Here is a 23,429-nt window from a genome sequence, read left to right as displayed (position 1 = left end):
CACAAATGTTACAGAACAACACTTCTACCCAGCTTAGTGTCTTCTGCAAATTTACTAAGGGTGCACTTTATCCCCTCATTTAGATTATTGATAAAGCTTTTAAACAGGAGCAGCCTCAGCACTGAGCCCTGGGTAACACCACTTGTGACCGGCTGCCAACTGGATTGAACCCCATTGACCAAAGATGCTTTGGCTCAGCCATCCAACCAGTTTTTAAGCCAGCAAAGTGTACGCGCTTACAAGCCATGAACAGCCAACTTCTCCAGGAGAGTGCTGTGGGAAATGCCATCAAATGCCTTGCTAAAGTCAAGGTAGACAACATCCACAGCCTTTCTGTCATCCAGTAAGCAGGTCACCCTGTCAAAGAAATAAATCAGCTTTCTCTAACAGGACCTGCCTTTCATAAACCCATGCTGACTGGACCTGATTATCCTGCATGTACTGTATTAATTGTACTCAGGATGATCTGCTTCATCAGCTTCCCCAGCACCGAATTCAAATTAACAGGCCTGTAATTTCCCAGATCATCTTTCCATCCCTTCTTGTATATGAGGATAACATTGGCTCATTTCAAATCTGTTGGTACCTCCCTGGTTATCCAGGACTGCTGATAGATGGTGGAAAGTGGCTTGACCCCAGCAGTGTTTGATTGTCTCCAGTGTTCTGTGGGATGTGCAGTAAGATAATTTTTCTCTTTAATACCTCCAGGGCAGCCTCTTCCAGTGTCTGATAACCTCTTCCATGAAGAAATTGTTCCTAACTTCCAATCTAAACCTTCCTTGGCACAACTGGAGGCTATTTCCTCTTGTCCTGTCACTTACAACTTCATTTAAAAGGCTCGTCCTCTTCTCGTCACAATCTCCTTTCAGGTAGCTTTGAAGAGCAACAGGGTCTCAGCCTCTCAGACATATGCTCCAAACCCTTCATCAGCTTCATTTCCCTTCTTTGGACATGCTCTAGTAGCTCAATGTCCTTTCTGTAGTGAGGGGCTGCAAACTGCACACAATGTTTGAGGTGCTGCCTCACTAGTACCAAGAACAGGGGCAGGATCACCTCCCTGGTCCTGCTGGGCACACTGTTCCTGATGCAGGTCAGGATGTTGTTGGTCTTCTTGGCCAGTTGGCCACACTGCTGGCTCATGTTCATCTGGCTGTCAACCAACATCCCCAGGTCCCTCTCTGTTGGGCAGCTCCAGCCACTCTTCCCCAAGCCTGTAGTGCTGCTGAGGGTTGTGACCAAAATGCAGGACCTGACACTTAGCCTTATTGAAACTTGTGCCATTCACCTTGGCCCAATGGTCAAGCCAGTCTAGATCCCTCTGTAAACCCACCATAGCCTCAGGCAGATCACAAATGTTACAGAACAACACTTCTACCCAGCTTAGTGTCTTCTGCAAATTTACTAAGGGTGCACTTTATCCCCTCATTTAGATTATTGATAAAGCTTTTAAACAGGAGCAGCCTCAGCACTGAGCCCTGGGTAACACCACTTGTGACCGGCTGCCAACTGGATTGAACCCCATTGACCAAAGATGCTTTGGCTCAGCCATCCAACCAGTTTTTAAGCCAGCAAAGTGTACGCGCTTACAAGCCATGAACAGCCAACTTCTCCAGGAGAGTGCTGTGGGAAATGCCATCAAATGCCTTGCTAAAGTCAAGGTAGACAACATCCACAGCCTTTCTGTCATCCAGTAAGCAGGTCACCCTGTCAAAGAAATAAATCAGCTTTCTCTAACAGGACCTGCCTTTCATAAACCCATGCTGACTGGACCTGATTATCCTGCATGTACTGTATTAATTGTACTCAGGATGATCTGCTTCATCAGCTTCCCCAGCACCGAATTCAAATTAACAGGCCTGTAATTTCCCAGATCATCTTTCCATCCCTTCTTGTATATGAGGATAACATTGGCTCATTTCAAATCTGTTGGTACCTCCCTGGTTATCCAGGACTGCTGATAGATGGTGGAAAGTGGCTTGGTGAGCACCCCTGCCAGCTCTCTCAGCAACCTTATGTGTATCACCACTTTTTCAGAGAGCTACTGGATTTGTTCACAGAAGAATTTTTTCTTAAGCCTAGGTGATGCAGAATGGGCAGATTTTTAGCTTACCATCAAAGAAAGGAGAAATTCAGCCCTGCAGTGTATCACTCTCTTGTTTCTCATCTGGCTCTGCCTTTTGTCTTCTTAAGAAGTACTGTCTAAATATGAAATAAAATGAAGATGTTAGGCAGCACATTTGAAGATGGAAAAGACCTCTGGAGTTTTCTTAAAAGCTCGGCCTGACTGTGAGTCGGCTATTGACAATAGCTAGTGGCTACTGACAACCCATGATTTTCCCTCCCACCAATGACATTTTGTCTAAAATTATCAGATTTCAGGTGTGAAACCAACAGCAGGTTTTATAAAAAACAGAACCAGTAGCAGGTGACTGAGGATAATTATCATACTCATTCTGCCTTTGACAAGTAATTAAGTGACCCCATTTCATCTGGATGAAACCACACTTTTAGGTGCTTCAGGAAATTGCCCTTCAATTTTAGCTCAGTGCATATTCAGAAAAGGACAGCTGTAGCTTCTTGCCAGCATGGGTGATGGCTTCCTCTTGCATCTCAGAAAGGTTTTGTGTTACTACAATGGCAGGCATAGCAAGCTGCAGTGCTGGCCTGTAATTGTAATGTGGCTTAGAGCATTCAAAAAATGAAATGTAACTTTATGGTACATTAGCAATCTGGTAAATAAGCACGTGTGGCAACAGTTTATGTACCAGTTTGCTCCATTTGATGAAATTCCCAGCAAAGAGGGGGTTTGGAAGGACGTGAGCTGAACTGCCTTTGATATAAAAAATTTCCCATCTGTTGAGTTCTCGTTGTCTTAATTTGAGAAGAAATATACAAGAAATAGGAGTTCTGAGTCTGAACAACTACTTGTAAAGACCATTACATGAGCTGATTGCTTGTTATTAAGTGAGAGGGATCACTAAGTGATAGCACAAAGTTCACAGAAATTAATTTTTCTTAAACTGTTTCATGCTGCCAAGAATTGCTTCAGAAATCACCTCATTTTCCAGTTTCCTCACCTACATTGAGAGCTGAATATACTTCGAGCCTGATTCATAACACAGAAGTCTAATTTTTACCAGTTAGCCTAATTGAGTAAATAGATTTACAGAACAATTGTCTCCTTTTCACCTGCAGCACTTTGAGGTTTATACTGATTGGAGGAATATTTCACTGTACCAAACAGTGAGTTTCTATTCATTATCCCACTTTAATGTCTGGAAGTCTGGAATGGTCACTTTTTCTTGCCATCACCCTATGTATGGTGGAAGCAAACAATGACAAAAGAGCCTTCTCCTGTGCAGCAGAGAACAGCAGGCCTGGAAAGGAATTAGAGACATGCCTCTATTAAATTACAGAGCCAAGAGAATTTGCCCATTTGCTGTATGAGAAAGGATTTGACCCTCATGCCTAGAGCTACATTATTATAAAAGGACTTTATTTTCCCAAGAAATCTCTATTTGTCAGCCTGCTTTTTGGAGCTATTAGCTTGACATTCAGAAAGTTTAGAGAAGTAAAGCTGATGTCTAGAAAAAATCAAATGTGGTTTTAAATGGGTTTGCACTCTTAATGCCACTGCACACAACTCTCATTCACCTGAAAAATGTATTGTGACTTCATTTAAGTATCTTCTGTGCCATCTGAGGGACCCTTTCCCACAGTTTGTTGGGTTCTGCACATCATTAGAGCTATCTTCACCAAAATACTTAATTCTGGCAGCCTTCCTAGAAGAATAAATCTTTTGAGGATCTGGGTGATCAGTAATGACAAAACCAGCCTTGGTATTAGTATATTTCACTTGATAAACTGCAGAGATCTAGGCTTCGCTTATATTTGTCAACAGTGACTTTCCGGTGAAGTGCAAGGTATTTGAAAAACTACCTCTAATGTTTCAGGCTAGGCAGGAAAGTAGTTTTTCAAACTATGAGAACATTTCCCTCGTGCACCATTAAACCAACTCAGGAGAAAGGAAATCAGGACAGGGGTCGGAGCACACTTGAGTCTCTAAAGGTAGAGTTGAATAACCACATGCCAAATTATTTTAAGTTTTATTCCTGTGAGCCATGCCACGTAAAGATAAACTGTTTTTGTTAATGATACAGTGAGCCACCATTGAGTTTCTTTTCTTTATTCTGGCATCCTTGTCTGGGATTGTCCTACTTTTCCTCTCATTCCTTAATTGTGTGTGTGCTGTGGTGGGATCCTGCTTGTCTTCTCTCATGACCTCAATGATGTATCTACAGAACATGCAGCCAATCTCTGTTCTCTCTTTCTGCATCCCCTGTCTCTCCTGTGGACACAGATTACAGCTATATGGCAGGTTACTCAGCTCTGTCTTGCCTCTGCACTGTTACTTCTGCCCAACCTAAAACTCCAACTTTTTGTCTTCTTCAAGGTCTTTTCTGCTGCTCCCTTCTTTGAGGTGACAGTCACCCCACCTGTCACTGCTGCCTGTTGGCTAAACATACATGTCATCTGTTCCAGGGTAGGCACTTACAGGAGGCAAATATTTTCATCTGTTTCTAGCACTGTCTTTTTATTGTTACAAATAGAAGATGTGAATGCCACCCCAAAACCTTGGATGGTTGATGAAGTTAAATGTGTTGTGTGTGATCTCTGCTGGCTCTTCAGTGGGGATATTAGGCAAAATGTTGCTGAATGGTGACTCTGGTTTTCTTTGAATACTGGATATATTGTAAGACATAATGTGCAGCTTAAATGACAGGGTAAGGCGGCAAGAGTTCAGATGTTACCTGCACTGATCTCACTGTTATATCAATAACGCCTCTGCAGCTCACAGAAGTGGGACTCTGTGCTAAGCAGGACTTTTTCACCTATGTGCAAGGTTTTATCTCCATGGCACTTTCATTTAAAAAATGAAGCACAAAGGGAAAGCAAACCAAAATCTTGAATTACTGATCAAAAAAACCCCTCATTCTGGAAGGTGACTAGACCCAGATACAGACGAGGAAGCCAGTGGGATGTTCCCCTGGGCTGGAGAAACTCTTCTGCAGTGACCCCGGATTTTGCAGTGGGGTAAGGTGTGTCTTTCTCACTGCTCTTCTCAGCCTCTGCTCCACATCTGCTGTGACTGTTAAATTGTCTTCTGGATTTTGGCTCGCAACTGCATTGTCCTTCAGAAATTACCAGCTTCCCAAATCAGGATGAGCCCATCTCCTCTGTGTATTTGTCTTGTTATAATTCCACCTCAAAAGGAGGGCAGGCATTGCCTGATTTGTGGCAATTATTGCTGTGTGATCCAAGTAAGACACAAGGTAAAAAAGTTAATGTGTATTTTGTAGCTTATTTCTGAGCATGACAGAGGGAGTTCAACAAATCTGAAGATCTTTCTGAGTGAAAAACTATGCTGGACTCTGATGTATTCAATCTGGGTGATCTACCAGTACAAAAATGTGCTTAATATTCCAACTCCTGATGAAAAAACTTTACTGTTCTCCATTTAGACCCAAACATATACAATTCCTTGAGGTAAGGTTGACAAGGCACACAAAGAGAGCTATTGACTATGAGGATGGAGAACAAGCTAGTCAGAAAGAAAAACAAACCAAAACCAAAAATCCACAACATTTAAGGGAGGGGAACCATGTGCTGAGTTACAGGAATATATTTGTTTCTAATTCCAGGTCCTTCTTCAGTTATCAGCAATGATGATGATTCAGCCAGTCCCCTCCACCACATCTCAAATGGCAGTAACACTCCATCTTCTTCTGAGGGAGGTCCTGATGCAGTCATCATTGGGATGACAAAGATTCCTGTCATCGAAAATCCCCAGTATTTTGGAATTACCAACAGTCAGCTCAAGCCTGACACCTGTAAGTACAAACAACTGTATGTGTTTCTGTCATTTGTTTTACCTTTGCAAGTGCTGGGGCTCCTTGACAGAGCTAGCAGAACAAAATGCTCTAAATTCCTGGAAATGGGAGGGTGGGGTTAAAAGGTATGGAATTTGGTAAAGGTACACAAGATGAACTGCTTTACATCTGTCAAAGCCAAATTCAGCCCTTGCGATGAGTCAATTAAGTCAGCAGTTTTACACTCAAAGCCTGATCCATATTCCATCAAAGTCACTGGTAGCCTTTCCATTGATTTCAGTGGTCTTTGGCCAGTCCTGTGCACTCAATGTGTTCTTGGGAGAAAACAAATCCTAGGTCAGAAGAAGAATTCAGTATTGTTTCATTTGTGCTGCTTTGAAATTGATCGTATTGGCAGTGAACGTAACCTAACTTTGAAATCTGAGTATTTGTAAAGTTGCAAGAATGTTAAGGTTAAAACTTCAGGTTTTCTAGTTGCATTTTGTAATTCAACCTCTACAGCTGGAAAAGATGTTGAGTATTTAAAAGAAGAGCAGAAGGTTGCATGGTGGACAATAAATGTCACACAGAAGTTCTTTCAAGAAGCAGGTGAAATGTGATAAAATATGAGGAGTTAAACATAATTAACAATAAATAGTTGAAGAAGAGTACCTCTGACTTCAGATGCTACTCTTCAAACCTAGTAACAGTTTTAGAATTGGACATGTGAAATACTGATTAATAGCAATTGTACTGCTTACTATTTTTCATCAGTACATTAATGTCTTCAAGAGTTTCAGAGAATGTTTTTCATACCACGTTCTCCCACCCCCACTTTTTTTTTTTTTTGACCATACATTAATTTCTGAAGCATTACTGGAAGTCTGCACTGTTTCTTTGGGAAGCCATTCTGGATTCCCAGCATAGCTGGTGAGCACTGGGCATGCAACTAAGGGATGCTATATCTTATCAGTATCCTACCCCAAATGATACTGCTTCATAGCCTATGAGCTTACTGCCGAGGTTGGAAAACTTTGCCTCCAACTTTGCAAAGCTTAAGTGCCATAATAGGAAACTTCCTTGACCTGTGCACTGGGGCAGGCATGCAGATGCTTGTGCATGACTGCTAAGGCTGCGAAGACTGATGCTGGGCTACCTAAGTATCTTCTGAGTATTAATGCTCATGTACATCTAGATTGTTTCACTAAGCACATGCCACAGAATGATATTCCTACACTGCAACAGAAGGTCTTTCCCTGCCTTTTTATTGCATAACCCTGATGTACTTTCTTACCATAGCTTTTTTGTGTGGCACAATTTTGTGATTAGAAATGCCCCATTATCTCTTCTACCAGGGGATATTTGTAAAATCTGGCCTAGTGCATGCAGTGGGATGCGTTAGGTAATCACTGAATTGCTGATACTTGATCAGCACAAGAAATTTGTTATACAGATGAATTCTGATTAGAACATTAATTCCTGTGAAGAACAGAAGCCACAGAGGAATCAGAAATGGGCAACTTGCCCACTAGAGTTCTCTAATGTTATGTAAAAGGCCACACTTTTAAATATGAGGCTACTGTACCTCCGTTTCCAGCTGTCTTAGACAACATTACAGTTGTTTAAATAAACGTCAGTGACTACAGAATATTTAACTTTCATCTTTTATGTTGAAACAACATACATGATGTGGAAAAACGGTTCTGGGGAAAAACCCAAACTGTATCAAAGTACAGAATTCTCTCATGTTTACTAAGCTGCATGTTAAAGCTGCACATACACATTAAATCATGGCTGACTAGTGCTAAGTAGGTCCTGATCCTAAAAATAATTAAGTCTGTGTTTGGTTTTCTGTGCTGCAGTGAAACCCACGTGGTGTCAGGGAAATTAATCACAGTACATGAAGTTCAGTTTGTGCATAAATGCTTGCAGGATGCAGCTCAAGACTTTGCTATTGTGATCTGGGGAGACTCTGAGGCTGACACTGCATTCTGCCACATTGCCATAGTGGTCCCAGTCTTTATGGTTTTATTGCTTTAGCAAAGAGGATCAGGTAAACGGTGGCAGTGTATAAACCAAGGGAGGTTTCTCCTACCACAATGAGCAGCTGTCCAATAAAAACTGTAATTAAAATTGCCTCAGACAAAAATGATCTTCCCATAAATAATTTCACATACGCTCTTTTTTCGACTCTCTCACTCACTTATTAGTACAGAGCTGCACTTGCTCTGTCTTAGCCTGCCAACCTCCTAATGTGTATATCTAGTATTTATAAACCTCTAAGCAAAGCAACTATCATACCTTTTTTCCTGTTCACGATAATGCCAGCTCCAGATGTCATCTGGTTTCTCATCTCCAGCAAGATAATTAACATTTATGTTTATTTCCTTTCTGGTCTATGTTTCATTGGCTGCTAGCATTAAACACAGTAATCACTGACAGTCATGCTGGAAGATTCTTACGTATTTAGCGTCTGTTGGTTTGTGGACAGAGGTGAGACTTTGAGCTGGGTGAAAATGTACACAGATTATATTGCAGTTTTCGTAGCAACTGAAGGAGTGCATCTGATGTGAGTAGCAAGTGGAGTTGCTTTTTTGTTACCTACTTAAGCCATATTTTGACTGATCTACAGATACCTATATCTGAACACAGTGCATCAAGCTCCACAGCAAATATTAGAAGTGTATGTATTTAAAAGAAAATTTAAAAGTTAATTGCAATCAGTTTAGTTTGAAATACTGTCACTGTATCAGTAAATTGGTACTCTCACTACTAAATCCTGAAGAGTGATGGTTTCTAAAGACTTGGTCTCAGCCTAAAAGCTATAGCACTTTCTTCCTCTTAACATACAGCTTTCAAGGTGCGTAAAGCAAACTGGTGAAGACTGAACACCTATTGATTTGAGGGGCTGGGTTGTAGTCATCACTCAGAAGGATGGAATTCTTGTCCCAGGTTCCAGCACAAATGCTCATCTCTATCTATAGTTGACATAGCAGTAGAAAATTACTCTTTCATCTTCCAGTTGGGATTGGCTGATCATTTCTGATGCCTGCTCATCATCTTAGCCCATTTTCTTTGCTGGCAAAGCCACTGGTGCTTCTTCAGCATTTGACTGTCTCACTCTATCCCAGAACTTCTGGCTTTTTCCTTCCCTGCTATATACCCTCGGTTGCTGCTGGCTGGTGAGTTCATCTGCCAATCCAGTATCTTCAGTATTTCCATCTTGCAAGTTTACAGTCTGTGATGCACAGACATTTTTTAGACACATACCAGACTTCTTGGTTTCTTCTAGCATGAAATCAAAAGGTATTTCCTCTTTGGCAGCACTTCAGTAACAGTGACAGCTCTGATTTTAGATGTGTGTGAGAGAGTCCACAGCCTGGACATGCTGAAATGCTCTTTGCACTTCTAAAGTCATTATAAACCAGGTTGTGCCCTGTTAGCATCAGCCTGCAAACCTGTTGCCTGGGAATTAGCAACAGTGTTCAGTTGTTGCTGTTGAAAGATGGGCCGTACCTTTGTAGTGAAAATCTTGCATGGATGGCAAACCTTGCAGAAGTTTTTGTCCCCTGAAAATCAACTTCACAATGTAGTATCTTGTGGGCATAGATACTATTACTAGATGGTTAGCTTCCCTAATCTTACGAGCTGTCACAGCTCCTAGGTTATTTGGTATTTTCATTAATATCATAATATGTAAAAAATTAGTCTTCTGCATCTCTGCACAGAAATTGTAGTTATTCAAGTTGCCAACTGAGCCTACCAGACCTGTTGAAGCAGGAGAGAAGAAACAAAGATGTTGAACTATGGACTATGGATTTCCTTCATTCACCACTTAGCTTGCAGCCCAGGACTTGAAATTTATCAACCTATTACTATTGTATTTCCATGGCTAAGATGGGAATGCAGCAAGTAGTATTGCTGTGTTGTTAGTAATGTAAAAAGCAAAATTGAAGAGGCAGTATGCATAAAACATCAGTGAAGTACTCAGGTTGAGACTCTCAAGGCTGAACTTCAGGTGGTGTTGCCATTTTGGGAATCAAGCTGTTCTCTGAACCTCACTCCAGTAACCCCCACCCCAAAAAGTCACCGTGGTTCTTTGGATACAACTGAAAGGAATGCTGGAGCTTTGCTCTTTCATGGAGAGGTTTGCAAGCTCCAGGTTTCCGGCCACCTAGGGTGGATAAATAGCAGCTGGACTGGCATCAGTTTGCACCTCCCAGCTGATCTGTACTTGCAACTCACTTGACCTTATCCCTAAAGATATTATCAATGATGGAAAATAGCATACTGGACAGGCTTTTTGATCAGTCACAGGGTGGTTTAGTGGCTGACCCTACTTGCACCCATTGCATTTCAGATGATGTTGTGTGTATTGTGGCTTTCTTATATGAAATTTGCATGTATTAATGAGACAGTCTTCCCATTTCATCTGTATTTCTGCAGTTCAAGATTGTGTTTCCTGAAGTACAGGAGTGGTAATGTACAGTTTAGATAATAATTATTGCACTTGCTGCTGGCCTCTGTTAGAGAAAGTCTGCAGCTGAATACAAGTTGGTGGAAATAAATTTTGTACATTATTTTGACTTACCTTGCTGATCTGAAAAACTTAATTTACAGTCTATAGCTCCAGTTCCGCAGTAAGATTCTTAATTGCATGAGTGATGCTAATTTTAAAAGGAGAAGTTTAGAGAGCATCCCTTTTCTATCCCATTTTGAATGCTAAACTTTTCAATTGATGTTTGGGGATATTAGTTTACATTTTAAGGATTATTACACCATTTAGTTAAGGGTGATCTTGGCCTTTTTCAGACTTCCCTTGTTCTTTAACTGTAGTTTTTTTAAACATATATATAAATAGAATTTGGTTGTCCTTGTTGGGCGATAAGGTTGCAGAAATTCTTTGCTTTAGTCCCTCACCTTCTTGAATGACATTTAAGGGAGAAAAGAAAAAGGAATATTATTCTTATAATTTTGTCATGACTCCCACAATACTGGACTTTCCTCTTTGAAGCCATAGATCTTGGAGTTTGTTGATGTCAGGTTTCATTTTAGAATGAAAAAGATGTGAAGAAAAGCTTGAGACTGTGAGCCAGACCCCAGAAGGCTGAGGAAAAAAAATAAATAAAAAAATCTCAGTTTGTTTTTCCTGTGTTTATTGCATTGTGATTCTTTTTAAACTCAGTTTCGTTATCTGGGATCATTTGAGCATGGCAGCAGCATGTGAGGATGCAGGAACTGCCCACACTCTGCCAGCCTGGGAGACAGCCCTGGCATGGCAGCCACAGAGAGCAGAGGGGAGAAGCCAGGACCCACTGAGCTGTGTTTCCTCTAGGCCTCCATTTGTGGAGGGGTGCAGAGACTTGCAGTTCAGAACCCAGCTGTTTCTGTGGCACTAACCACTCATACTCTGTAAGGCAGATTACTATCACTTCATTTTGGAGTAGTATGATAGCTTTCTCCCTGACTCTTTGATCACTAGCACCAGGACATTTCATATGAAAAAATAAGTAGTTGTCTCTTTTTTCAGGGTAGGTTCAACAGAAAGAGGGGAGCTGGTCACTCGGTGTGTGTTTCTCAGGCATCCTTGCCCCCAGAGTCCTAAAGCAGAGGCTAGCCCCAGCATGTATTTCCTCGCTGGGTGTCCAGGCTCTCACTGCAGAGTGGGAGTGTCAAGAGTCTGGTGGTATGAAAGCTGCAGGCAAAAAGGAAAATTCACCAAGAGAGCCTTGGTACTGCCAGGCCTCTGACCCAGAACAGCCAGTTTGTTCACTTCTACATGCTACTCATCCTGCACACACTGCTGTAGAAAACAGCAGTGTGCAATGAGCAGACTGCCTACAGCTGACAGTCTCCATTTGACTTTTTGCACGTAACAAATTATGGCACGTTCCAGGCTGTATATGTCACCCTACACTCTCCTAAAGTTTTGAGACATAGGGGTGATTTTTGACACGTTACAGGATAAAAAATAGACTAAGTTGGTCCCTGTTCACAGAAGGGTCTCCCAAGAGAAACTCACTGTCAGCATTTCCATCTCTTTTGAAAGGCTTTGGTATCTGAGTGATCACAAAAGAAAGACTGATTTAGTGGATTCTTGGCCAGCTAAGCCCTAAGCCTTGGGATTTTCCATGAACCCCTGAAATTCACAGAGCTGAAAATTTCTAACCAGCTCATTTTCCTATAAAAGACACCATGACCTCAGCTGCCAGAATGCAGAAGAGCAAAGCTGATCAATCTTATAATCCAGACTGGGAGGAAAAACCTCACTGTCCAAGCTGAATTTGCCAAGTCTTGAAATTTATTGGTAGTTGGGATTCAGAAGCTAGGAGGCTTAACAGGGCCCTCACTAAAGGATTTATAGATGCTGAAAACCAAAAAGCTTTAGGTGCTGAAAGCCAAACCTGAATGAGGTTGAGATAACAAGGAGTGATACACATGTTATGTTCTTATTGCTTGTCCTGATCCCATTGTGTGCTTTACTCTGGACATATTTTACTAGCTAGGTGAATGTATAAGAGAGATACTGGCTAAATAAAATTATAAAGATAAATGAAGGTATATTTTATTATCTTGACTGAATGCTTTTGTAGTTTGATTACATGTTTTAATCCTTCATTGCAGTCACCGTTTAAAATGTATGTATTTGCAGTCATTTATCAAATCATGTATATGTCAGAAAAGTCAGTTCTATACATCTGTGGTGTATTTCAGTAGTTGCATTTTATTTTTGTTAACTGGGTAAGAGGTTTGTCTCCCAGACCATAGCATGTTGAGTCTCAGTTATTTTTTCTGATAAAGTCATCACGTGTTTCCTTAGCCCAACACATACAATTAAATTAATGAGAAGTTAGATTTTTTAATTTCTGCGTCTCATTCTGAGACTCAGCAGACCTGCATGTTTTTTGGTTTTCCACCCAGATGGAAGAAATTCTTCCAAGGCAGAAGCCTTCACCTTGAAAACCATGAGTTTCTACTTCCTTAAAAATTCAGAATTTGAAAGAAAGGAGTATTTCCACATACAGTGTAGAAGTGAAACTGTAGAATAATTTTTGCCCCCCAAGGTTACTTGTTTTACAGAGTTGATATGTCTATGAAGTCCATTTATATTTAATAAAAAAGGCAAGAAATCATTCTTTCAGCAAAATACTTGCATTTCATCACACAGAATGTTGTTCTGTGACTTGAATTACTCAGCAAACTTCTTGCTCTGAGAGTCTAAATGCTGGAAATACAACTGCGGGAAAGAATGGCTTGGACTCTGAGATGTAAATCATGAATAGCATGAGTATTTTATCTCCTGGAAATATAGTATGTGAAACATACTTCTGGCTAAGCAGTGGATATTATAGGCAGTGAAGGTCTGAATATGCATTTTAACTACAGAACACAAACCATGACAGCATGAAACATGAGTCTTCAGGAAAGTGTCCATTGTCAGTGTTCAGGTAGAGCACATGCCTTCTTGTGTAAACATGCTGGATTACTTCCAGATAGGCACACTGTTCAGCAGAGCACTGAGATACACAGTCAACAACCAGCCCAATCACAGGGTTCATTTGAACAGCATGCTTAAGGACTTTATGAAAGACAAAGTGAAATAAACACATGCACAAGCATTCTCTGCAACTAGTTATTAGTCAAGATAAAAAACCAAGCACAGTAGTGCTTTTTTAGTAGGTGTAATCTCAGTGGCATCGCGACATTAAGTTTGTCGCTTGACAATATATCTATATTGGTGACACATTCACTATTTTGGCTATATTAAAATGTGTAGCTAAATCAGTAATACATAAATGACACATATCGATGTTTATATTGTAATGATTAAATTATGTCTTTCAGACTTTCTGCTACATGCTAAATTCTATGGCTGTTGATTTTATATACAGAAACCTGTGTATGCATGTATAAGCATAATGGGAAAATAACATGATGGAGTTTAAATGGGTAGTACTTACATTTAAATTGAATGGGGAATAAAAGCAATCTATTGTGAAAACCTCCTTAGAATGGGAGCACAGTTGGACCTTGGATTTATTCCTTGTGTCAATGAGAGTTTTGGCTGAAAAAGAAATACAGATGCCAGGGAAATGTACTAGGAAAAGAAATAAAATAAGAAATTTCAAGTCTAATAAATACTGAAGTATGTTAAGATCAGAAGTAAATCAAATAACATTGTAGCCAAACTTATTTTGCAGACCCTACTTCTAATTTTCTTGAGTACATCACCAAACAAGTGCGTCATTATTAAAAAACATGGGTATGGATGTCCAAAATGCAGGTAGCCCTGAGCACAGCCTCACCCAAAGAATAATTTCGGGAGAAAATTATCAGCAGTACAATTATCCACAATAAGCATCAGTTAAAACAGGGTAGTATTTATCGCAGTTAGCAGTGTGTGTTTTTCAGCAGTTTCTAATGTTTTCATAGCTCTCACCATCTCTGAGGAATTGAGGGTCTCAGGGCTTTGAGACTGTGAGTTTTAAGAGTAGTTTAGAAGTTGGTGTCCAGAAATAGACTGTGTGATTGGCTTTGCAAGTTTGCAGATCTGCCCATGCCTCAGATAGCAATGGGTCCAGTATTGCCTGGAGCCATCAGAACTACAGAAGGGTCCACAACCCACTCTGAATACATGCGTGCACCTCCTGTTCATGTGTTTCTGTGTATTAATGAGCGTTGATTGCTTTCTATGGCAGCCCATGTGCCCAGCAGGAGTTCCCCTGCTCTGTCCCTCCCTTTCCTACTTAATTGGCTATCAGATTCTGCAAGAGAGGTGCTTTTCCCATTGCGTCTCACTGGTGGTGGATCTGCATGGCTTCTGTGGAAAACTCGCACCCTGCCCCTGTACGGTGACCTCTGCGAGCAGGACTGATAATCAGCTGTTCTGGGGTGGCTACCCCATGGCACACTACTGGCTTGGGGAAGAGTGGCTGGAAAGCTGCCCAGCAGAAAAGGACCTGGGGTGTTGGTCAACAACCAGCTGAATGTGAGCCAGCAGTGTGCCCAGCTGGTCAAGAAGGCCAACAGCATCCTGGCCTGCATCAGAAATAACATGGCCAGCAGGAGCAGGGTAGGGATTTTCCCCTGTACTTGCCATTGGTGAGGCAGCACCTCAAGTACTGTGTTCAGTTTTGGGCCTCGCACTACAAAAATGACATTGAGCTACTAGAGTGTGTTCAGAGAAGGGCAGTGAAGCTGATGAAGGGTCTGAAGAACAAGTCTTAGAAAGAGTGCCTGAGGAGTGCTGAGATTGTTTAATGTGGAGAAAGGGAGGCTGAGGGGAGACCTTACTGCTCTCTGCAGCTACTTGAAAGGAAGTTGTGGTGAGGTGAGGGTTAGTCTCTTCTCCCAGGGAACAAATGATAGAAGAGGAAGCAGCCTCAAGTCGCTCCAGAGGAGGTTTAGATTGGATATTAGGAAAAATTTTCTCACCAAAGGGGGCTGTCAAGCGTTAGAACAGGCTGCCCTGGGAAGTGAGGGAGTCACCATCTCTGGAGGTAATTAAGAGACACGTAGATGTAGTGCTTAGGGACATGGTTTAGTGGTGGGCTTGGCAGTGCTATGTTAACAGTTGGACTTGATGACCCTAAAGGTTTTTCCAAAGATATTCTATTATTCTAATCTCCCAGATCTTTTGTATTTTGTAGTCTCTGCAGCTGGGTTATCATTCTAACTAGAGAAACCTTTCCCAGCAAAAATGCCACTGAGGTTCATAAAGTCCAAGTATGTTTGATTTGGTTTTGACAGAGTTTTGCTGAGGAGCTCCTCAGTGTTTAAGGCTTAGATGCATGTGTGTTCTGGGCATAGAGTAGACTAGCAGCAAGTGGAACTTAATAGCCGTTTAAAATGTTGTCATAGATAAAAGTAACATGGTAATATTCTAAAATATTCTGTCATAACCTTCAACTATTTTTTCAGCATTAATTTATTAATAAAACCTCTCAACAGGCTTCTCAGTTTCCACAGCACTCAGAGAAAAATTAAAGGCTGTTTTTTTCTAACTATGAGGTGTTTATATAACATACGCATTTTCGTTTAGACATATATTCTGTATAGTAAACCACCTGACCTCAGCATTGTTTAATCCTTTAAAAAATATGATTGCTTAGGTGGGCAATTCCAGGAACACACTTCATTTATTAACACAAAGAAAATGCCAGCTGCCAAAACATATCTTTATGATAATTTTTTCGAGTCTTCCCTTTTTCACTTTCCTGTAAGCTAGTTTTCTTCAGTTTGTTGAACAGTGCAGCTTTCAGTACCAGCTACTCTCTCTGCCAAAGATGCTGAAGGGACCTCTGCTTAGTGGGTCTATGACTGAGTGGTACAAGGAGAGACAGACAGCCCTTGAGCTCAGTAGTTCCAGGGCTGTGAGGGTTGTTATAAATCTCTCAGCCTGTGGTTGAGCAGGACATTCCACAGAGAACAGGTTATGACTCTTCAAAAGGGCAGTACGTGAATTAAGTCATGAGGCATACAGATCTGATATGAGGTAAACACTCACTTGGTCTTATCTCTAGCCCATCAATGCCCATAATATTGAAGATTGTTATTTACAGATTGCAGGGGAATCACTGTGACTGAAGTATAAACCCCTGCAGAGGAAAACAGTGTCAAATAACCTAAGTCAAGACCCTGAAAGAGAGGTCTGAAATTGTGCTAGTGACTTGCTCATTAGCTTTTAAGGGCAATTAAATGTTTAAATGGAAAACATTTTGGGTGAGGGTATTGTTTGCATTTAGAAAAAATACGTGGTGTATGCATACCAATTATTGACTGTTCTCTAAATTGCAGCGTATCGCTGTATAAAGAATAATCTCTCTAGGGATTATTATTTTTTTTAATTCCTGCATTTGAGGAATCTAAATTCTGTTCTCAGATGTCAGTTGGAACGTGAAAGAAGCATCTCAAAGGCATTTGTGTGTTAAATCAATGACTAGCTAGTTTTCTAAAAAGTCCTGGAACAACTTAGACGTGTAAAGTCTGGTCAATTGAAAACAGAGTGTTAGCTTAGTATTTTGGGCAATTCTGTAAATCAGTGAATAGTGAACAGCCAAATCTAACTTCAAGTAATCTCCAATGTATTTAATTTTGAAGGAAATACAGATTTGACAGAATTTTCAACTGCCATTATGACACCTTCTTTGAGCAACTGTTTTAGTTAGAAACTTTCTGAACTGAAGCCATACCCATGCATCTTCTCTGTTTTCTGAATGTTGCTTAGGAGTTTTCTTAGGCTTTCAAGGATGTGCTCTCATTTTTCGTGGTGCCCACAGCTTGGAAGGCCTGTGGCTTTCTTAACAAAAAAAATCCAACCAACCAACCAAAGAAATAACTGGAAACAATATCCATCAAGGAGAACATGTCCCACACAAAACAAGGAGGAACAGAAAAGGAGAGAAACAGATGGAAAAGAAACAAAAGAACATATGTCTCAGCCTTTGGCAAAGAAAGAACAATACATGACCAATTTGCTTCAACTGCTTGTGCAGGAGAATGCTCTTTGTCTTGTCCCCTGCTTTATTCTTATCGGAAGAAAAGCAAGTGTTTGCAGTATTTGCAGTCTCCATTCAAGAGGCTGAGACTGGAATAGCAATCGGAATGCCTCCAGACAAAAATGCATTGGCCACCACTGCGTGGGAAAGCTTGAAAAGCTCGTTGGGTAGTAAAGTGCAAGGCAAAAGCTTACTGGCTCATTCTTGGTCCTCTGATTTAGAAATGGAAATACCCTGTTATACAGATATGCTCTTCCCAGACTGCACGTGTTGTCATGTGCTTGTGATGCTTCTGTCTGTGAAGTTCACTTGTGCAACAAAGAGCGAACGGAAGTGCAGTATCATCACGTGAGAGTAAAATGAATTGCATTGTCTTTGTCCAGCAATGCCGTTCCGATCTGTGTTGCTCAAAGCCCCATCCAGCCTGTCTTTGAACACTTCCAGGGATGAAGCATTTACAGCTGGCGTGTTCCAGTGTCTCACCCTGTCTAATAAGCCAGCAGATATTCCCTGTATGGTATGTAGCAACTTCCCTGATATAAACAGCAACACATTTATATCCTCCTGTGGCCAAAGCCCTCAGGACCAGGAGAGCAGAGGAGAGGAGGGATCAGAAGCAGGTAAAACACCACAGGCCACCACATGCCATCTTGCTGGCACCCCCAGTAACTGCAACAGAGAGCTCATCTGTCCTGGTAGACAATGACGTGAAACAGTGTTAGCATTCGTTCCCACTGTAATGATCAGGGTGAGCCTCTGGTACTGAGAGCTCTGAACCCCATTTCATGATGAATAACTACTGGAAAGAGTCCAGTGCAAGGCCACAAAGATGATTAGGGGAATGGAGCATATGCCCAGTGAGGAAAGACTGACAGAGCTGGGGCTGTTAAGTCTAGAGAAGAGGGGACTGAGGGGGGATCTCATAAGCACTCATAGATATCTAAAGGGTGAGTCTCAGGAGGATGGTCTGGTCTCTTCCACAGTGTCCAGTGACAGGACAAAGGGCAGTGGGCACAAACTGGAGCATAGGAGGTTCAAGCTAAATGTAAGGAAAAACTTTACTGTGAGAGTAGCAGAGCACTGGAACAGGCTGGGTCTTTGTGGAGTCTCCTTCTCTGGAGACACTCAGAACCCATCTGGGTGTGTTCCTGTGCCACCTACTGTAGGTGATCCTGCTCTAGCAGGGGGGTTGGACCAGATAATATTCAAAGGTCCCTTCCAACCCTGGCCACTCTGTGACTATGTAAACCTCACTGTATTCTCAGTGTCCCTGGAGAAGGGACTGCTGCCTCCTTCTCTGCAGCAGAGAAAAGCCAGAGGTGAGTTCGCTGTCCTTCAGCTCCTGCAGCCCATGCCAGACTACATGTGTAAACTACCTTTGAGTTCAAGTCACATCAGTTCTTTGGCCACCACTTGAAGAGGCAGGACCCCTTCAGCTGCCACATCCAACCCCAGCAGGCATGCGACATGAAACTCAGAAACTCTGTTCTCAGCTCATGCTTGCAGGCAGGGTCTTTTCAGTCTTGTGCCTAATCTGGAGAGACACCAGGTGCCTGTTTTCGGTGAGGTTTGGTCTTAGACACAGTAAACCACAGTTCTTATCCTGAAGATGTAGTATAGCAGCACAGAGTTAAGCTTCAGATTCACACAATCCTTCTTAAAGAATGCATTTCCTTTTTGTCTTAGCTTGGTTTCTGGAGAGTAAGGCACAAGCTTTTTGTGTTCCTTGCAGATGGAATGAATCTCTCTGAAAGGTAATCTGAATTCAGCAGTTTGCAACAATACTTATTTTACCAGAAGGTAACTCCTTCCCAAGTCATTGAAGGCTTTCCATTATGCATTCTGATGCAGTATGTTTCCTCACTGGAACTAGTCTCACACATTTATCATAATGCTGGATTGCACTTCAAAATTACTTTTTTTTTGGCCTTTTTTTAATGGCATTTTAGTGAACCCTGAAATTGTGTCACATTGAGGAATAAACACAGTACAAAATAAAGTTTGTCTTTCAGAAATGAGGAAGAAGAGAGACGTTTCAACTTTTCTTTGCAGTGATGGCTTTCCTCTAGATGCCCAATCCAGAACTGGTTTCTTATTTTAACCAACTTGAGTCTTTTCAGCCTGTCGATATCGTGTGTTTTGCGTTTGGTCTCAACATCTGAAATAGGGATATGGTAAATGACAACAAACTGGTAAGAGATTTATCTTGGACTGGTAAATTTTCTTGACTGCAAGATAGGATCGTTTCAAGTTAGAACAAAGCACACAGGTAGTTATTGCTCCCACAGAAGACAGCTTTGCCATCTCAACTTTGCAACTTGTGTTTATTGACCAAGTATGTATACAGAAAGTTGTAGAGCAATTTCTTTGGAAAACACATAGAGAAGCATCAGATGCTTTTCTTATCAATAGAGAAAAAGTGTGCAGAGAAATATTTGAATTGTATTTCTTTTGGCCTAGTCTTGGGATGGACTTCTGCCTGAGTGTGGAGTATTTATTGTTCATCATCTATAAAAAGCTGTGCCCACCCACAGTGAGTTCTTGGCCTCATTAAACCACTCATCCCATCCAAATGTCTATAAAAGCTTTTAAGAAACATTTTGTTACCCTTTCTGTGACCTTTCTCTGTGGGTATACTGTATACAAGAATACAAGTTAAAATCCATAGTATTCATTAGCGAAACCATCTCAAGAGCTGTCTTCCTGAAACTGATTCTGCAACTGCAGTCCAAGGCTGTGCTGGGAGACATTTGAATGGCTGAGAGACTAGTGTCTGCCCTATAATAAAAGAAGTACAGCAGCAGACTGCAGAAAAGTTGTGTCCTAATAGTCCCCTGAATTTTTATCCTGCTAGGAAGGACTTTTTAAAGTATCTGCCTCAGAAAGACAGGAATTCAGAGAATTGCTAAGAACAAAGCTGCAGCAGAAATATACCTTGATGCTGGGAGTTTTCATTTTTTAAGGAAGAAGGGCAATTATTTAATTGGAAATCCAGTCTAAGGAAAGATGGCAATTCTGAATCTAAGATCTTTAAATCTCTGTGCTCTTATAATAAGAAAAGGAGGTCCTGGTTTACAATCTTGAGTATAAACTCCCTGTGATCACATGCTGCCCATCATTCTCTGTGCTGCTTTCTGCTGGCGGATCCTTAGAAGCTCTCTTATAAAGATAATGTAGACTCTTTAACATTTTGCTTTAACGGCAGATGCTCTGTATGGACAGAATTCACTGTGTGTCCTCAGGGTATGCTACAGGGACTACCTCCAGTGTTGCAAACATGGAGAAAATATTCTTGGGTCTAGGTGTTGTTTAAGCCAGCAAATGTGTTGTTAAGGGTGACACTATTCTACACATGACATCATAAATAAAAACTCCAGAGACACAATTACTAATAAAATTCATTAGATGGGACAAAACCAAACCAACATCACAAAGATGAAGCAGATACATCATACTTAGACCACAAGGAAATTACAGGAAGAATACAAAAGCCTGTGACTTTTATGTATCCAAGCAGTAGCCAGAGAGGCCTCCAGTAAGGAGTGGCACTCTGTGAGACAGTGATGCATACAAATCTGCCTCTCTCAGACAAAGAGAAGCAAGGAGAGAGCAGGGGAGGAAAAAGGAAATAAGACAGACAAAAGGGTAGGCCGGTTGGTCATTTACTGCAATTAAGCCAGTATTTTGTAGCTGTGCTGCTCCAAAGTTCAAGCGATTAAAGTCACTACCTAGGTTTTGCTTTCCCTAACAGAGCATGACTTCAGGATTTGGATTCAGGGAGCAAAAGATTTTGGACAAGTAGGCTTTGCTTTTTATACATTACCTGACTTGTTAAAAGCAGCAATATTTGATTAAGGATTGTTCTGAGTGCTTTTCACTAGGCCAATGAGTTCATCAAACTTTTCCTCATTTTCTTCCTTTTATCCTGACAGCCAACTAATTGAATATCCAGGTTGGGATGGAAAGGGATCCTCAGTGAAGAGAACTGGAGGTTGGCATGAGAGGGTCTTGTATTTGTGGTTTTAACCATTTTTATATTGGGTTTTATATCTTTTAAACTCATGTTTATTGCTTATCTAGATGTTCAGGAGGGAATTCCTCTTGAATTCTCGATGGCATTTCATTATAGTAATAACTGTAAAATGCCTTGTACCTTAGAGATGTGTAGAGTACTAGACAGCTAAAGAACAAAAAGCTCTTCTGGTTCACCATTTTTTTCTGTACCTATCCATGCCCCACACCTCCAGACCCCAGCTGCTACTTGTGATGTTGGAGATGCTAAGAGAGAGTTTATTAGGATGCTGGGTTAAAGAAAATGTAACAGCAGTGTTTGTGATTATCAAAGGGACACATGGTATTTAAGAGATACAGTGATTTGCAATGGTTGCTGAAAAGCAGAGGACCCGTTCTGTGGATTTTCATTGTATAGGAATATTAATATAACAGCAAAAACCTTCCTGAAGATGAGACGTCCAATGATAATCCAAGTGGTAGATTCTAGCACGAAAATACTGCTGTATGCAACACTTCCATTCTTTCAAAGGATTTGTACTTTGATGAATATTTGCAGTAGCGTAGGAATTAAATTACAGAATTCTCCTTTGATGATTGTAATTTTGTTCAAACTGAGAGATATGTTCTGAGCAGCTACATTTAACTCACAGCATTCAGATCAGGACATCACATGAAGTTTGTCCAAAGTCGTATGTTCAAATATTGGGTTTTCATTAAAACTTCTGTAACTTCAGTAGAACTTGCTTACAACTTTGCTTAAAGCTGAGCTTTAACTTCCATTCTCCGCATCCTTTCTGCTTGCACGTGATTTTTACTGAATAAGTTTATTGGGAGTCAAATTGCAGCCTCTGGATAAGAAAGAGGATAATGCTCAGTGGAGCAGTGTACTGATGGTCAGGCATTCTGCATATGTTTCTGTGGGAGACTGGTATCCAGTTCTTTATCTGGTGTGTAGCCTTGAGTGGTTCCTCCAGCACAGTGCAAAGTAAGAGAGGGAGGTCCTATTGCCTTTACCGTTTTGTACAACCAGAATAATGCAGCCTTTACTGCATTATTCCATCTTCAGGACAACTCCTCCCCCTCCAAAGTTCCAGGGTTATAGCTGAGATTTTAAATGCACAGAAGTAAAGCTCTTAAAAAATATTTTTCCTCCCGTGGGAGATTTCAGGATTTCAAAATTACTTTCTGCATTAAAATCAGGATTAAAGTTAAAGCAGAGGGCACTTGATTCAATTTTGTCCTAAGTTTCAGATGTTGAAATGGAAAAATGTGCATTTTCAGTAAAATTTAAACAATTTGTTAGTTTAAAATGAAAAGCTTATTTGGGCAAAAATTTTGAAATTATAGGTAACATTATTTTTTGTTGGTGTTTTGTGGAAAATAATAAAAAAAAAAGCTTTTGTCCCCACTTTGGAATGTTGAATTTTATTCTGTTTTACAGAGCCAAAAAGGTAACTGAAACCCAACATTTTCCTGCTGCCAAATCCTTGAAACTTTATTTTACACCATTAACATTTTTAAGTCATTTTTTTTTTTGACTGGTGTTATGCTGAAGTCAGTGCTGTGGGAATAAAAAATTTGGATGTCGTGACTTGTGTTCAATTAATATTTGGCACAACTTTCATTCCTACACCTGTTACCATTAATATTCTTATTGAATTTATCTAGGAAGGGGAGGAATTCTAAAAGAAAAAAGTGGTTGTATTTAACTTCAAGTGATACCCAGTAATTCCTGGGTCCAATTAATTCTTGGATTGAAGGGTGAAACTCCACTGAAGTCAATGGAGCTTTAAATATTGGCACCAACACAAAATTTGTCCCATGGAGTACATTTGCATTGTCACATCTTGAATGCTCTTCATTCTCATGATTGACATTAGTAAAGGAGTCCCTTTTCAAGCACTTACTCATTTATTATTTTCAAAACTCATTTCCTCAGAGAGGTCAAAAGCTCTTCTCATCACCATAGGGAGCCCATGGGAATTCTGGCATTCTGGAGTACAGCAGGTAGTCAACTGCATTAAAATGTTAATGCCTTTTTTTTTTT

General features: G+C 40.8%; 1 protein-coding gene across 1 annotated transcript in view; it reads left to right on the top strand.

The window, feature by feature from the left end:
• The window catches only part of NTRK2 (neurotrophic tyrosine kinase, receptor, type 2), a 195,014-nt gene that overhangs the window by 97,210 nt on the left and 74,375 nt on the right, over nucleotides 1-23,429 (top strand). Inside the window, exon 11 of the mRNA XM_009995463.1 lies at nucleotides 5,703-5,891. Within this exon, the coding sequence (XP_009993765.1) occupies nucleotides 5,703-5,891 (189 nt within the window). The remainder of the gene's footprint in view (nucleotides 1-5,702; nucleotides 5,892-23,429) is intronic.

The sequence above is a fragment of the Chaetura pelagica genome, unplaced genomic scaffold (assembly GCF_000747805.2).
Source record: "Chaetura pelagica isolate M959 unplaced genomic scaffold, ChaPel_1.0 scaffold473, whole genome shotgun sequence".
Lineage (NCBI taxonomy): Eukaryota > Metazoa > Chordata > Aves > Apodiformes > Apodidae > Chaetura > Chaetura pelagica.
The sequence above is the reverse complement of the archived record's forward strand: the minus strand, read 5'-3'. Positions and strand labels throughout refer to the sequence as shown.